The sequence below is a fragment of the Paramisgurnus dabryanus genome, chromosome 1 (genome assembly GCF_030506205.2).
Source record: "Paramisgurnus dabryanus chromosome 1, PD_genome_1.1, whole genome shotgun sequence".
In the NCBI taxonomy this organism is placed as follows: Eukaryota; Metazoa; Chordata; class Actinopteri; order Cypriniformes; family Cobitidae; genus Paramisgurnus; species Paramisgurnus dabryanus.
The window spans coordinates 63476731-63493506 of record NC_133337.1 but is presented as its reverse complement, the minus strand read 5'-3'; the positions used below and the strand labels follow the sequence as shown (position 1 = coordinate 63493506).

Here is a 16776-nt window from a genome sequence, read left to right as displayed (position 1 = left end):
CGCAATCTCTGAAGGTGAGATGGTGAGATTGCGAATTTCAACCAATGGCTCAGTCCACAGCTCACTCCTCCATTTTGAAATGCATAGAGAAGCTACAGTAGCTGCCACAGGAGAAACACGTAATCATCTGAGACAACCTATTGATGAAAAGCTCTCTGTAGAGCAGTAGAAACTGCCAGTGCAAAATGGTGGTGCATGTAGATAAAAACGGCTCATTCTATTATAAAAACAACAATACAGTTCATTATGTAAGGTCTTTATACACCACTGATAACATAGTTGTGTATTTCTATTAAGAGATCCTTCTAAAAGTTACACAATGCGCCAATTTTGTCTAGATTGATAAAGTAATATGTGATATTCACATTCAATTTGTGTGTTTCTTATGTTTATAAGTGGTGTTCATATAGTGCATACTTGCATAGTATATAAGTGTCAATCATTTTCAAGCGTATCTCTTTTATATTTCTGTAGTGTATAACCAGATTTTTAGTGAAATGAAGAGATTGAAAAAAATAAGGATGGAGAATTTCATGTAAAAATTGTGTGAACCGTTTCTTGAATCTCTCACACGTGACATTTATGGTGATAATGGCAGTATTTTGTAACTTCAAAGCTTTTTGAACAGCCCAAAATGATGGATTTTTTTCTATCATGGGTCTCTTTTGTTATATGCATATTTACTAAGATTGTGCTTTTTTTAAAATATACAATGCAAAAATATATTTTATTTTAATGCTGATTTAATTTTAAGTTTGTTTAGCCTAAAGTATTGCGCGTTCTCTTTTATTACCGGGCTCCTGACAATCACGTGACAGATCGCGGAGCGAAAGTCCGCAACAGGTCGCGTGTGTTGACAGGCAGGTGATATTCCACGAGAATATACAGAAATATGACAGAGTCGCCCGTTTTACTAGGCAGAGATGAATTAGAACGTTTAATTACTTTCGAGGATCTGATTCCCAAACTAGAGTCCGCGATGGGAAAGTTTTCCAAACGGGACAGTTCAGAAATCATTCAGCCTGTGAGATCTGTAGTGCCCATACAGAAGCACAATGGGTATGAACAATTCAATTTTGTATTAATCATTCAATCACAAAGATGACTGGAAATAACACATAATTCGTTTGTCAGGTTTTTGGGTCTGATGCCTGCTTATATGGCCGCTGAGGGTATTTTATGCACTAAAATGGTGGCTTTCTACAAACGTGAAGAGGGCTGCAGTTTTCCATCAACTCAAGCCACCGTGTTACTGTTTGATCCCGAACAAGGTCACGTGACTGCGGTGAGTTACGCCAACGATCTTGGAATACCCAATTCACCATGCCACAGTTAAAACAAAAAAAACTGTAAAACCATGGTAATCACAACATGACCGTGGTTTTGACAACAATGGTTTCCCAAAACCATACATAAACCATGGTTACTGGAGTAAAACCATATTTTTGCTAATAGTAAAAACATGGTTATTACACTCTTTCCAGTTTTTAAGGGTTAAAGAGACGTGACACTGCTAACTTATAATTATAAATAGAGTAATGCAACGCGTTACCGCTCTGGGGACTGAAGTTCCACTTTTAGGCTAAAGAACCAATCATCAATCGATAAAGACTGATATTATATCTGGGTGGGGCTCTTGCGTGTGAGGCGCTTGCCAACCTGTGCGCATGCGCAATAGTTGAACTGCGTTGACATTTCAGTTTAAGAACTTCGGTCTTGCAAGACTAAAATAATTGCCCATAGGCATTGGAAGCATATGTCCTAGTGGTGCGGCTTTGTTTTATTTAGCAGACCCTGGTTATTTGTGGAAACTAAAGAAAAAATACATTGAATGAACATGCAGTTCATGATGGTTTGAGATTGCAATAAAAAGTTTAAAGGTGCCAAAGAATGTATTGAAATAATCTGTTCATGATGGTTTACATAAGAAGGAGGAAACAATCATGTTTGAGGCTCATGATATGTCATTACCATGTACAAAACTCTTATTATTCATTTATGTCTAGGTAAATGCAGTTTTTTTTTAATCAAAAAGAAGATTGGATTTCTATTCATTTTATTTTTTTACCTAAACTGAAGTCAGGGTGCTATAACCAATATGCTGTAAATGTGCATGTGAAACTCCAACCAAAGTCTATTCATCATTTTAATCTCATAACTTCAAAGGAAACGTAATTATTCTATTATTATTATTTGTATTAATATTCTTATTCTATTATAATACATTATGTATTAGTACTGTAATTGTTTACCCTTAAGCTGTATTGAATAACAGATAATGAATGGGGAGGCCATCACAGCCACACGAACAGCAGCAGTGTCGGCTATATCGGCTAAAGTAAGTTCCTCTCAAACGGACTCCAAAATCAAATGGCAATAATACATAAAATCCGTTATTCTTAATATTTGTTATTCTCTTCCCAGCTATTAAAACCAGCTACATCAGAGGTGTTGTGCATCCTCGGTTCAGGACAGCAAGCCAGAAGCCATTATGATGTTTTTACAAAGGTCTTCAAGTTCAAAGAGGTGACATTTGAACATTAATTAAAGTCAACATTTTCATCATACAGTGCTTACTTTAAAGGCGGGGTGCATGATCTCTGGAAGCCAATGCTGATATTTGAAATCACCTAAACAAACACGCCCCTGCCCCAATAGAATATGGACCTTCTTTTGATTGACCCGCCCCACACATACAGGCAACGATGTCATTTAGTAGACACGCCCCTTACTGCTGATTGGCTACAAGTGTGTTTTGGTACTCAGCCCGACTCCCTGTGTTTTTCAAAAATCATGCCTTTAATGCACAGCACTGTGTATATTTCAGGTCCGTGTGTGGAGCAGACGAAGAGAAACGGCTCAGAGGTTTGTAGATGACCTCCAAGATCCTGTTAGAGTTTGTTCTTCTGTAAAAGAGGCGGTGACGGGAGCTGACGTTATAGTCACAGCCACAGGTGCGAGTGAGCCGATACTCTTGGGTGAATGGGTCAAATCAGGTGCACACATAGCAGGTCAGTTTTGCCAAATCACAGAAGTTATACATTCTATCGATATCAAACAGACAGTTTACGTTATTTTGTGTTATAACAGCGGTTGGCGCCTGTCGTCCAGACTGGAGGGAATTAGACGATGTGTTGATGAGAGATGCTGTGGTGTATGTGGACAGCAGAGAGGGAGCTAATGCAGAGTCAGGAGACATCGTCATGTCTGGGGTATGTTTGTTTGTCACAGACCTCAATCCTTTGATTCATATTGAACTGCACACATATCAAACAAATCTCAGCTTGTGCACCACGTTTTAAATGACTTATTTTCGATAAATGTTGACAATATAAGGTGACAGTGAGTATCCCCATATCAGCAGAGTAGGAACACTTGAAACCAAAACCACCAGGAAAAGACTCTTTTTGAAACTTTTATTACCTCATATCCACAATAACAAGGACATAAACATGCATTAAATATAAATTCCTGAATGTTTCACATTCTATTTACCACCACAGGCTCAGGTTTTCGCAGAGCTTGGAGAGGTTATAAATGGATCCCTTCCTGCCCAGCGTGAGAAGACCACAGTTTTCAAGTCACTGGGTAATGTGTTTTTCCACAGACGTGATCCAGAAGAACATGTTGTATTTAAAGACCAAATGAAGAACATAAAAAAGCATTCTCACCACTTCAAAGAAGTTCCCATGTTGAAAGATAGTGTGTACCCATAAATAGACTGATGTTTGCATTCATCCCTCGAGAAAAGGAATGTTTCTTTACTATTTAAAACTTCTGCAAGGTTAACTTTTTATCTAACTTTATTTTTTCTTATGGTTCACTAAATGTTCGTGTCATTTACATCAGTGGTACTCAACTCCGTTCCTGGAGGCCCACTGCTCTGCACATTTTATATGTCTCGCCCATCTGATGATTTGAATCAGGTGTGTTGAATAAGGAAGACATACAAAGGCTGCGTACGAAAGATCAAGGCAGTGACTCGTTGCCTCGCGGCCTCCTAAGGAAATTACTTTGGAGGAATGAAGGCAGCTCAGAAAAAGACTTTCGGACACACTTCAAAGGCAGCGTGTTTGAAATATAAACAGAGAGCGCCTTTGTGATAACTAATCACATATTTGAAAACTATAATACTAATTTCGCGCTAGAAATGCAATTTAAGGGTGTACAAACTCAACCAGGCTCGACCAATCACATTCTTATTGTACGCCCACGCATAGGTATCGCAGGAGACAGGAAGTAAACCTAACATTGAATTCGGACATGCCTTGATGCCCTCTTGCCTTGGAAAGCTGCCGCAGAAGGCAAGCAATTTAGAGTTTTTGAATGTAGCCAAAATGTGCAGAGCAGTAGGCCTCCAGGAGTAACGGTAAGAACCACTGATTTACATTATATGCACTTACGCACAGATTTTCCACATAACACAGCAGTAGTTTTAGTTACGCCTGCGACTCATGACCCAGTTGGGACTTTTCAACGAAATCCATCGTTAAACACACACACGCAAAAACTCAGCTGCTATAAAACAAAGCTGTCGCGTGCAGGGATGTCTGTTACTTCTACTCAAAGGAACAATGCTTATGAGCGTCCTCGTCATTTTCGCTCTCACTCTGATTGACATGTGCGCGTGCTTTTCCAGGGGAAGTGCCCATAAAAGGAATATGGGGTCACTGATGCGTAATCGGTACCCATGGTTGAAAAACCTTCTGAAACTTGTAGAAAAGAGGAGGTGTGAGTCGGGCACAGAAATACTCTGTTACACACTCAACTGCTTTTTTTGACATTGCATTTGTTTATCATGAGGATTACAACTTTTAATAAGTCAGAATGCATACAATACCATTAGACCCCCCCTTTGCAAACTGGGGTCCCCAGAAAATTTCAAGAGGTAAGTACAATTCAAAAATAGTAAAAGTCTTGTACAAGTTTAAGTTTGGTCTTTTAACATCACAGTTACTATTTATCGAACTATATAGCTTGAGATCTCAGCAGGAGAAAACCCAAAATGGATGACATGCACTTTTCAACATAGAGTCCAAAGAGGGTTTTGGGACTTTTTTTAATAGTTTTTCTAATACTATTTATCGAACACAGTTTAAATGATTCTTGACACAAAATATGGATATATCATTTAGGAAAGGGGTCCCTGCCATCATATATGTCTAAAGCAGCCATTACTACATCAATGATAAACTACAATCTGTAACCCACCCACAATATAAAAACTGATCCCAAATTCAGCTTTATAAGTCAGAATGCATACAAAAGCATTAGACCCCCTTCAATGCACAACACCATATCTTAAACATTTTAATAATTTTGTCCTTTGTTTTTTATTATTATGTGGAAACCATTTTAATCAAAGCAGTAGGCCACTCAAGACAGCGTTATAATGCAAAACAACATACTTTTAATACGTGATTCTATTAAAGACCTAGTACTTTCATTTGAGTAATAGTTGAAAAGTACTAGATTTTAAATGTACTTAAATATTAGATGTACTTATATACTTGCATTTACTCTACCACCAAGGTATTGTTTAGGAATAGTGAAAACTTGTATCTTGGTATAAGCACCTTTTGTACTATTGCCTCCCTATGACAGATATTTTTGTTCCATCTAATCTATCTTTGGAAAAATGCATCTGCTTAATGTAAATTTAAAAATGTAGTGTAGTAAAATAAAAATGTAATATGAAATGTGGGAGTAAAAGGTATGATATTATGCTTTAGAATGTAGTGAACGAAAACCTGTATTTTTCAGTATAGTTTATCAAAGTATACTAGTCAACATTTGAAGTGGATCAAAACCTTTAATAAAAGTTGTCTTAAAACCAACACCCGTTCTTTGTTTCTGGACAACGTTGATGAACTTTTTTGATCTACTTTAAATACTGACTAGTGAACTTCACCACTATCTACCTCTGCAGTTAAGGGGCGTGAGGCTTATTATTAAAATATGTCTTCTCGTACATTATTGTTTCAAGTATATTTGTTTTGCTCTTTTAAATGCAGGTATGGGAATACAGGATGCTGTCTCGGCCAAACTCTTGTTCGACAAGTGGAAAAGTCAACAGTGAAGAACCAAAATGTGCATCTTCTCTTCCACAACTCCAAAAAGTTTTTACCCTTTGAGCTCATCAATGATTGACAGCTTAATAAAATGTGCTTGGCTGTCACATATTCTGTTAATGCTTAAGAATTACAAATCAATGAATATATCTCACATCACTTTGTATTATGCTTTATGTGATTTGTGGTATATTTACTACTGTGTCCTAACTCAGGGGTTTTCAAACTGGGGTCCCCAGAAAACTTCAAGAGGAAAAAACAAATAAAAAATTGTAAAAGTCTTGTACAAGTTAAAGTTTCGTCTTTATAACATCACAGTTACTATTTATCAAACACAGTTAAAATGTTTCTTGACAAAAAATATGGATATATCATTTAGGAAAGGGGTCTCTCAAAAAAGGTTTATCGTACGTGGGGGTCCCTGCCATCATAAATGTCTTAAGCAGCCATGACAACATCAAATGATGAACTACATACAGTACCGTAACCCACCCACAATAAAAACTCACGGATACCAAATTCAGCTTCACATTTATATTAAACATATCCTGATTGGCTGTGATTGTGTAGCATCACAGCACTTTCAGTGTAAACATGACACATGGCTGGAAACTTGCTTGATTAGAATGTTATGTGGATTGACCGCATACATGATAAATGAAGGACAAAGACAAACGTTTTTAGATTCAGTTTCTATTTCAGACATAAAGGTTAATACATTGTAGCTTTAGTGGAGACCGTAAAATCATGAATAAAGCATTTAATTTGCTATTGTTACACAAAGAAATGAAAGAATCTGGTAAATAACCGCTTCCCTTGAATTGTATTGAAAACCAATTCGAAATCTAATACTCTTATCATCTGTACAACAAACCATTCATGTAGGTTTAATCTTTGACTTACTATCAAGACTACATTAAGCACAGTGTTTATGGGGATCTTTATGCCTTAATTAGGGTACAAATATTGCAGACATGCTGATCACAATTAAAACCTCTATCTGCTCAGATACTTGGCACAAAATCATATCTGTAGTCTAAATACAATACTGAGGGACTGCAAAACTGATAAAACACTGCCAAACTCCTCCGACATCATGAATAGTCAAGATACCGTAGTAAAAATATGCTATATACTGACACTTATAGTGTGTATTTAAACTAGTCGTGTTTTTAATTTAAAATAAAGGCTACAGAATGGGAGCCATAACACCGCTTCCTTCAGTATTACAGCGATCAATATCTCTTCTGAGTGCACACGACTCAACCCACCCTTTCAGGAATAAAGTTAGATAGTTAGTGTTAGCAAATTGAAATCCATTACTTGGGTTTGATTTTTGGCAATAATCCATTCTCTCTTAAAAAATGCAAATGTAAACAATATCTGGCCTCAAATAAAGATAAACCAAAAGAGTGTTTAGTTTTATAAAGTAGAAATAAAAGTAAAATAAGGTACATAATTAAAAGGCAGCGGGAATATTTTAGTGTACAGGGAAAACTAGTATGGATGCCACTCCCTGTTCTCAGAAGTAAATATTCTGACATCTTAAAAGCTAGTTGAGTATTTCTAATCACAATGCAAAAGAGAAATATCAGTTTGCACGTATGCGTTCCCTCTTCCTCAACGCACATTTCCCATCATCCCCCTCGTTTGTTTTCTCAGGTGAGCTCAGATTGCAGCTGGTGGCGTGTGCGTGCAGTCAATTCAGAGAATTAAACACTTTCTCCTCCTCTTCTTGACTGGAGGAGGGCACAGTACCGCACGGATGGCTTCGTCAAACACCGTCTTAAGGCCTCGCTGCGTTAAGGCTGAGCACTCCAAGTACTTCACCGCTCCTGTAAAGAAAACCACAAAGTCTTGAGGTGGATTCGCCTTAGCATGGGTTTATGAAAGTTGAATGAAAACACATGTTGCCGATAATAATGTGTGACCCTGGATAATTCTGCACAATATAATAGGAACATTTATTGTAGACACGATATGCATATCGCAGAGAGTTGCGGTAATAAATTTCTTACATGCTTCGATTGTCTAAATGAGACCGATCAGAAGGGGCCTTACTAAATAACCTCCAAGTAGGACTTATACTGTTATACTATAGGGCTTGGGTGCCGCCTTGCATTCTGAGACGTGGCCGCCATGTTGATGGCCTCGCGAATGTAAACATACACCAAGTTGAACGAGGAGAAGTAGAAGAGTTGGGAGAATGAAAAAAAGAAAAAAGTTGTTAAAATCCCAAAAAGGATGTGGAATTTACGGGGATACTTTAAATAGGATGCCAGAACCTGGAGCTATTAATGGTTTGGATCCATATGAAAAAAGAGTGAATAAAGAGCCTTTTTAAGATAACAGCGTGGTTGTTGTGAGGGCACAATTTCATGCCAATCTGTAAGCAGTCACGTATGACCTACTCGCTTGGTTAATGCAGCAGTTTTGTTGTACAAATTTTTGCTGTCAGCAGAGGGATAGCAACAGAATTTTTGTTGAAATTTTCCCGTATTTTGGGTCAGTAATCCGGGAAATTTCCCTAATTTTTAAAGTTCAATGTTGACTTAAGCTATATAAATTAATATTCCAATGTTATACTTCACTGTCATTTATATAAATGTAATGTATATGTCATGTATACACATTACTGAGGGGTTGAGGTTAATGTTTGGTTTTCTACATAGAAAAAAACAATGAAGTATTGTCCTTATCTGTCATTTTTGAGTGTTAAGTGTTACTTTAGATACGGCAGATAAGAGAGACATACAAAATGGCAGAGCAGTGGGCCTCCAGGAACGGAGTTAAAAAAAACACTGATCTAGAGAAATGATATATCGCAAGAAATACGAAACGACCAACAGTAGAATTGAATATTGCATGGTTTCTCAATATTGTGCATCCCTAACCCTGGACCACAAAACCACTCAACAAGGTAATTTTTTATATTACGATTTAGACTTCATCTGAAAGCTGAATAAATGAGCTTTCCATTGATGTATGAGGTTTGTTATGATAAGACAATATGTGGCTGAGGGTGCAAAAAACTCTTAAGTTTTTAGCAACACACATTATTAATGATAATTACATTTTTTACATTTACGGTTGGAAATTTACAAATATCCTCATGAAACATGATGATTTTTTTGGCATTTAAAAATCTATCCATAAAACCTATATTTGTCACACTGCAAACATTAATGCTCAATTCTGATTTTTTTGCTCAGATCCGATTTTTAATCTGACAGCTGTGTGATCAGTTCGTGGTCCTGAACTGCGTTGCATGCGCAACAGAACAATACTACGTCATGCACAGCACGCGGTTATACGGAAGTGAATGGGCAGACTAGTGAGCACGTGTGGTGGACTTCATACGGAGATGTGCAGACCAGCCATAGGTTTCTGAAGATCATTTTCGAAGCTTAAAGTAGGCGGTGCTTGCCATCGCTATCTTGGCCACGTGTCACTCGCATTTATCCAAAAATGGTTAAAAAGGCAGGATGTGGGCGAAGCTGAGATGACTGGTTGCTGAAACCATGCCCACCTAGCTCGACCCTAGTGACATCAGTGGCTGTTCACCAGTCACTCAAGTGGCCACTCCCTTAATTATGAAAAACTTTAAGGCTTAATATCATTTAAAAGGATGAGTTATAAAATATTTCACCCCCCTCACAGTTGTCATGAAGGGCAAAATTAGTTATACAGACCAAAAATGTTTTGTACCAGGTTGTAAACATATTATTTTCTACTGTAAAGTTGGGCATTTTAACATGGAGGTCTATGGGAATTGACTCCCTTTTGGAGCCAGCCTCTAGCGGCTAATCGATGAATTGCAGTTTAAATCACGTATTGCCTTCATCAGAGAGATCGGAAGGTTGCCTCCTTTTGGTTTTATCTCAAATCCGTGGGAGGGAAACGAGAGCATACAAGCCGAGGCAGTCTGCTCCCGGGTCACGTGTGGGTCGGTCATCTGGACAACGCATCAGGAAAGCCAAACACATGTTAGAGGCTTTCATGTTTAAGACGATGTGCAACAGAAGCTTAATATTAAATGTATTGAATGTTTTAAAGTGGTTTTGCAAACACGCCGTTGGTGCATACTTCTGCAATTGTGACGCATATCAATCTAGAATGACGTAAAAGTCGCATGAATTTCGATATGACTGTTCAGACTGATGTCGCACTGTAAAACATCCGACCTGTATCTGATTTAGAACCACATATGTAAGTGAATCAAATCATAATCAAAAGGAATCGAAATAAGTCTTATGGTCCAGGGTCACATGTGTGTTATATTGGTTTCAGGGAATAAAACGTGAAAAACATGAACTGATTTAGTTTTAACTGATGACAAAAACAAAAATATAAAATTTCAGGAAAATATCTCATCAAAAGCTATAAACATGACAAAAGAATTAAAACGTATTTAATTCATTAATATCTAACCTATTTCTTTGGCCATAGCGAGGCCCTGAGGGTAGGTGATAGGAGTGAGCTTCTTCTCTTTCAACTTCTCAATTGTGTCCTTGTCATCTCTCAGATCCAGTTTAGTCCCAACAAGAATTATGGGAGTGCTGGGACAATGATGTCTGACTTCTGGATACCACTGTTGAAAGACAGAGTTTCCATTACCAACTAATATGAATGAGTCATGAAGTGAGTCAATATAAGGGTGGGGGAGCTTTATCACTTTATCTTGAGCTTAGCACTGTAGTATGCACACACACTGTGTAATAGTGTCTTACTGTGGAGAAACATCACAACCTTCATTACCACCCAGTACAAAAGTTACAGACAGGAGATGCGACTTTGATGCTGGACAGTTTGCAGACGCACACGGTTAAAAAGAACTTGCGTCTGCTTTATTACAGAAGTGCCAACAAGGCGATTTTAAAAGCAATGGAGACATGTTTGCTCAATCTGCCAGACAGACTATTCTTAGTTCAGCATCTTCCTGCTTTGATTTACAACACAAAATCTTTAGTCGAAGCAGCGTCTTACCTTTGCACGGACGTTCTCGAATGAAGCTGGACTCACGAGCGAGAAACAGATCAGAAATACATCCTAAACACAAAAAGAAAAACACAATAACAATTGTCAGTAAATCAAACCACAACAATGCAAAAATAAAACACTCAATTTGACTCTTCTGTAAGATTAAACTACAGCACTGACTCAACTGCTGAATGAATGAACTGTAAACTGACTGCACTGTTTCACCAGTGAAAATGAGCAGAAACACACAGTGAGGGTTTGTGTCTGAGACTTAAACAAACAACTGAACCATTCACCATCACAATACAAGCAAACACACATTACTGCCCTCAACAGTCTACTACAAAATATACAATAAATCACATATCAAGAATCAGTCACAGTACTACTGTGATATGTAGTGCATGCACAATACGTTTGTAATAATTCTGCAAGCAAATTATGATTAAATAACTCTGTAAATAATGGACATCAAGTATCAAATAGGACATAATTAAACTAGGGAACTTTCCTCATGCAATGCGGAAAAGCATGCAAAGCACGTTGGTGCCACAAGTGTGCATAATAATAATTTTAAGCAGCAGCCAACAATCGTTATGAAGGCAACCAGACATATGTCTGGCTAACGCCAGTAAACAATAGTATCGTCTATCGGCAAAACTTCAAACTACATTTTATTTCTTGCATTACACACTTTTATTGTTATCAATGGCTGTGTGGTTAAATCATAAAAATGTCATTACGTCTGAAGTCGAAGCGTACAAAGCGCAAATTCACCAGACTGATGCAAATTGGGCTCCCCGATTGTTGCGGATGCACAATATTTAGCTTAGTTGCGTCTTTCGCGCAAGTTGAAAAATCTGCATGCCGCATCGCCTGAGTAAAGATTGACCAGTTAACCAAAGGTACGATTTTATGACAGATTAATATTATCAGTTAAAAGAAAAACATTTATTAACGCACCTACAAACAATTATATTACTATTATAATTATTTGTGAATGGCCTGTAAGTGACGCAAATTACTGCTGCCCTGAGAGTCTGGTAAAGAAATAATTTGTATGAGAAATCCTTTGTACTGCATATGTGCCCATGCTTGAGTATGGTTTGTAATCCACACAGAGATGCATGTGCGCAAGATGTATCACAGGCGTCTGAGCAGAACTTCGCTGATCGCCTCGGTCATAGACCCTGACCATTAACATCTCTCTTATTGCGCAAACAGAAAAAGAAGACGCATAAGTAAAACTCTTTGAAATGTGTCCTGCTTTAGAAATGGCAGCTGTCATCCAGACACAGTTCCTGGGAAGGGATGTCCTAACACCTTTTCATTTCTGATCCGATACCAGAATTCTGAATATCAGCTGATACCTGCCCGATACTACTGTAAATAAATGTGTATAGTGCTTTCTGCTACATCTAGAAAATTTTTAAATGATTTACCAGTTACAGGAAACATTAGTTATTATTAATCATGGCAGTGTTTAGGAGAACATATAATAGATATGTTTGATCAGTCAAGTATGCTAAATATTTCTTCCTTAATTGCGTAAAACTGTCACAGTAAAAAAAGCTTTAGTGTGCATATGGTTATTTTGGGAATTATGCGCTTCACCACACTTTTTATGCACATCCCGGGTGCAGAATTGATGGGCCTAACTCATCCTGTACACTACGCTTATGGGCTTTCTGGGCGCAGAATTGATGCCCTTCATCATCCTCTCATTGGAAACCTCGCACTGAAATGGAAAGTTCATAAATGTTAAAACATAAAGAGAATAGATGCGCCCGGTGCTCAGCACATAGCGAATTGCATCCATCCAACAGCTTACTGAGACTTCATTAAAATCAGATCTTTAAAATAGCCTACAGTTATCATGTTTGTGCGTGTGAATGATGCGTTTCATCCGTCCGCTTCACCAGTGGATTAACTCAGGTTGCAAGTAAGTTACAGTGTTTCTGTGAACTTAAATATCTTTAAATGTGCGTTTGTTCCTTCACATAAAGCTACTGAGTGTATTAAAAGACTTTGAATATGGTGCATAAAATGCTAATGGTTTTTATAATACTTTTTCCTTTTAATAGCTTGTCAGTAACAACCACGAGTAACACATAGTTTTTGAATTGGATCGGTCATCTTGTCGGTCCTCGATCCGATCCAGCCAAAAAGCCCGGATCGGGCCCTATACCGATCCAGAATATCGGATCAGGACATCCCTATTCCTGGGGAACTGGAAATTCACCAAGTTGTGTTCACCTCTATATGGTGCTGTCAACCCAGATACGTCAGTGTTTGGCTTTCTGCCGCATTTGGGACTTCCACAACAGGTACTGAGTAGCAATAGCAATTATCTCTAAGATGGTCGATGGAAAAAACTTCAGAAAAACTACTGTTATTGCTGTGCAGGGAGACACGCCTCATCACGCAATGCTTTCACTCACGTAAATGATGCAAAAAACTAGTAATACCGTGAGTAACCAATGTGAATATTCGCTTTGCTTCTGGTACGCACACACACACCATAAAAATACTACAGATATAATGTTTTAGCAGTATCCCCAAGCCCTATATTGTACAAGTATAACTTTACCGTCTGAGGATAGGAAAGTGGTCGAAGCCTGTCGTAATCCTCCTGGCCAGCTGTATCCCATAATCCCAGGTTCACTGGCTTCCCATCAACCATCACATTGGCAGAATAATTGTCAAATCTACAAGAAAGTGCATATTCAAAAACAACATGTTGTGAAGAGGACAAACAATGACATTTTAAAGGCAAACAATATATTCATAGGGCAGAAGTTGATTTAGTTCATCTGAACTTGGAGTGTGAGAAATTTGCATTTTGGTGTGAGTCAGGTGGTTTGAAAATCAAGATGGACTTCATGAAATGAGTAAGACAGTTCTTTTCTTTGTAATAGCATGTAAGAAGATTTTAAGGAAGTAAATCATTTCTATTTTGACCTCATGCAGTCTTAAGGAGGTCGTAAATCACACAAGTAAAAAACAAGGTTTTCTTACACAGTTGGGATGTATTCTCCAGGGAAAGCATTGGTGGTGTAGCTGATCAGGAGACATGTTTTTCCCACAGCCCTGGAATAAAGAAACAAAATTAACTCAGGGAATTCATCTAACAATACAGATGACAAATTAAGTCTAATGAGGTTTTATGAATCTGTTAGCATTACAGATTTGTATTTGCCAACAAAATAGCAGTGCATTTCTAGTACTATAACTTCATGTGTTTATACCATCAAAAACAGCCAGGACAGTCTGTCATTACAATGAATCAGTGTTACTCATATGAAAGATAAAAGTGGGTTTGGATGTTGACTTCTACATAAACTCCGCCGCACACCTTACGCATGCGCACAGTAGCAGCCCGTACGTGACGTACACATGTAAAGAGAAACGTAGGGTTGAAAAGTAACCTGAACAAACAAGTTAAAACGATGGAAAAATATTTATTGTCGACAAACATTAACCGCTGTTTTTACTACAGTAACCATAGTTTGACTATGGTGTTTGTAGCAAAACAGTAGTCACCACAAATTTACCATTACATCACTATAGGAACCATAGTTTAACCATAATATTTGGTAATACAACCTGTAAGGAATTCGCCACAACAGCATGGTTATATTATTACACTACTTTAATAAAGCCATGGTTCATTTTAATAAGGCTCCACCTGTCGATAAACATTTTAAACGTGTGGACAAGTTAAGTTTCTTTAAATTAATTTTTGATAATAAATTAATAATAACTATGATAAAAGTTAATTCAACTTAAACCGAAGAACACTCTTTAATCGACCACGAAGAAAGATGTGTTTATTAAACGTCTGCCAACTAGAAACTTTCCAAAACAAAAGTTCCCGAAACTAAGGCCCGCACGCAATCCTAAACTAAAACACTTGGACAGCAAACAAAGAGACGCAGAAACGTGTTGAAACTTTACTCCATAATTAATCTAGCAATGAAAATGAGTTAAACTCACCCGTCCCCGACGACCACACACTTTATGGCCTGCATCTGTGTTCAGTTAGCGTGTTATCCCGTTAGCACTGCGCGTTATCTCTGAATGAATAAAAAAAAACTCGTCTGACCGGGACAACCCGTCAACACAAAGCAACACACAAGGGTGAAATTATAGCGACGGGGATAAAAGTCGAGGGACAATGAGAAATTTCACTTAAAGTCGACGGAGTACAGTTAACTGGTCCACTGCATTCCTGTGCATTTGCTGCTGGTGCTCCAGTAAAACAAACAGCCACCACCCAAAAATCTCAGATCCCGGTCAGCGCGCGCACACACACACACACACGGGCACATCCAATCCCGAACAATATACACGTACTCTGCTGCCCCCAGAGGATTGGAGAGATGCGCTGACAGGCAGCGCTGAGGGATCAGATGATACTACAAAAACAGCCACACATTTACCACAAGTATCACATTTTAAATGTATATACAATGTTGCCATCGGTCTTGCTGCAAATGTTTTCATTTAAAAAAACAATTTATTTCTTTTTGAAATAAAAGTGCATATAGTAGTATAGTGTTGCTACTATGACAACCAGTGTGTCTTATACATGAATAAATTCTTTGTGTATCAAGAAACAACTTAAAATCTGACCATTTTAAATCAATACATTTCTTATATGCTGTAATATTATAACTCATTTCAGTGAAAGACACATAGGCTTTGTGTAGGTTTGTGAATGTGTTTAGTGTTTCCTATTCATTATACAAACAATCCTGATAGATGCACTCAACAAATCAAAGGTGATGGTCACCTTTAAATTAATATAGCTCTGGCATTCTGTGGAGCCTAAACGTTTTTCACTGAAGTGTTTGGAATTAAAAATTACAAACACAAAATTAGTTATAGCAGTTTAAGCTTATTTGAATAAATAACATTCCTGCAATAAAATAGGTATTTTACATAAAATTATGAAAATTGAACATGCCCCCCCAGCAAATGCTAAAAAAAAATATTAAAGCCATAAGTCTAAACTTGTTTTGATCGAAATATGACGCGTTCCAGGCAACCTGTAACCCATAAATCACGACTTTAAAAACCACGACTTACGACTCTGAATGGGGAGTGAATCGATCTAGTACAAGTTCACAGTTGGGAAGTGACGGGTTTGGACTGCTGTTCCGGGGCACTTTCACGGGTAGTAGGTTGGAAAAACACAGGATACAGGCTGCCTGGAACGCGTACTCGCAGTTCTGAGTCATGGTTTTGAAGTTGTGATTCACGGGCTCAAAAACCTGCCTTGAACGCAGCATAAGTTAAAACCACAAAAAAATAGGTGTCACTTAGTTTATTTACCAACAAAGGCCACTAGGTGTCAGTGGTTTGCTGCATACTCATCACACATTAATAAATTACTGTCACACTGCATTATTATTACTGCCATGTTTTAAAGTATAAAATAGTTTTCCAATGATATATAGGTTGTCAAGATTTTTGGCGACTTATAATAGGATTGGTGTAATGAACATTTAATATGCATTCGTATAGGTCCAGTGGCATTTATCAAAATAACTCTTACTAGATCATACCCATCATAAAACTCAAAATATGTAAACTACATTCAAGGAGCTTTTGACCAATATATAGTTTGTAAAGATTTCTTGTTTACAATAGGACATTAGAATTATGGATATTTATTAGGTCAAGTCACATGTAATAAATTGGGTTGAGCTGTGACATTTTA

The 16776-nt window shown here is 37.7% G+C and overlaps 2 protein-coding genes across 2 annotated transcripts; one reads left to right on the top strand and one right to left on the bottom strand.

The window, feature by feature from the left end:
• The first annotated feature begins 831 nt into the window (after window positions 1-831).
• Window positions 832-6588, top strand: crym (crystallin, mu). Its single transcript, XM_065253643.2, has 8 exons — window positions 832-1059; window positions 1135-1285; window positions 2276-2338; window positions 2425-2526; window positions 2828-3011; window positions 3091-3212; window positions 3504-3588; window positions 6015-6588. Exons 1-8 carry the CDS (start codon window positions 893-895, stop codon window positions 6077-6079), a joined length of 939 nt encoding a protein of 312 aa, XP_065109715.1. The 5' UTR covers window positions 832-892; the 3' UTR covers window positions 6080-6588.
• Window positions 6589-6744: 156 nt separating this feature from the next.
• Window positions 6745-15367, bottom strand: rac1a (Rac family small GTPase 1a). Its single transcript, XM_065253644.2, has 6 exons — window positions 15048-15367; window positions 14070-14141; window positions 13642-13759; window positions 11058-11120; window positions 10503-10662; window positions 6745-7906 (listed from the first exon to the last, which is right to left on the bottom strand). Exons 1-6 carry the CDS (start codon window positions 15080-15082, stop codon window positions 7776-7778), a joined length of 579 nt encoding a protein of 192 aa, XP_065109716.1. The 5' UTR covers window positions 15083-15367; the 3' UTR covers window positions 6745-7775.
• Between the last annotated feature and the right edge of the window lie 1409 nt (window positions 15368-16776).

Coding starts and splice junctions, on each gene's coding strand:
- crym (XM_065253643.2), top strand. CDS start 893: ATGACAGAGTCGCCCGTTTTACTAGGCAGAGATGAATTAGAACGTTTA. Junction 1,060..1,134: donor CCCATACAGAAGCACAATGG/GTATGAACAATT, acceptor TTCGTTTGTCAG/GTTTTTGGGTCTGATGCCTG. Junction 3,012..3,090: donor ATCAGGTGCACACATAGCAG/GTCAGTTTTGCC, acceptor GTGTTATAACAG/CGGTTGGCGCCTGTCGTCCA.
- rac1a (XM_065253644.2), bottom strand. CDS start 15,082: ATGCAGGCCATAAAGTGTGTGGTCGTCGGGGACGG. Junction 14,142..15,047: donor TGTGTGGTCGTCGGGGACGG/GTGAGTTTAACT, acceptor TCTTTATTCCAG/GGCTGTGGGAAAAACATGTC. Junction 7,907..10,502: donor CGCTATGGCCAAAGAAATAG/GTTAGATATTAA, acceptor TTTTCTTTACAG/GAGCGGTGAAGTACTTGGAG.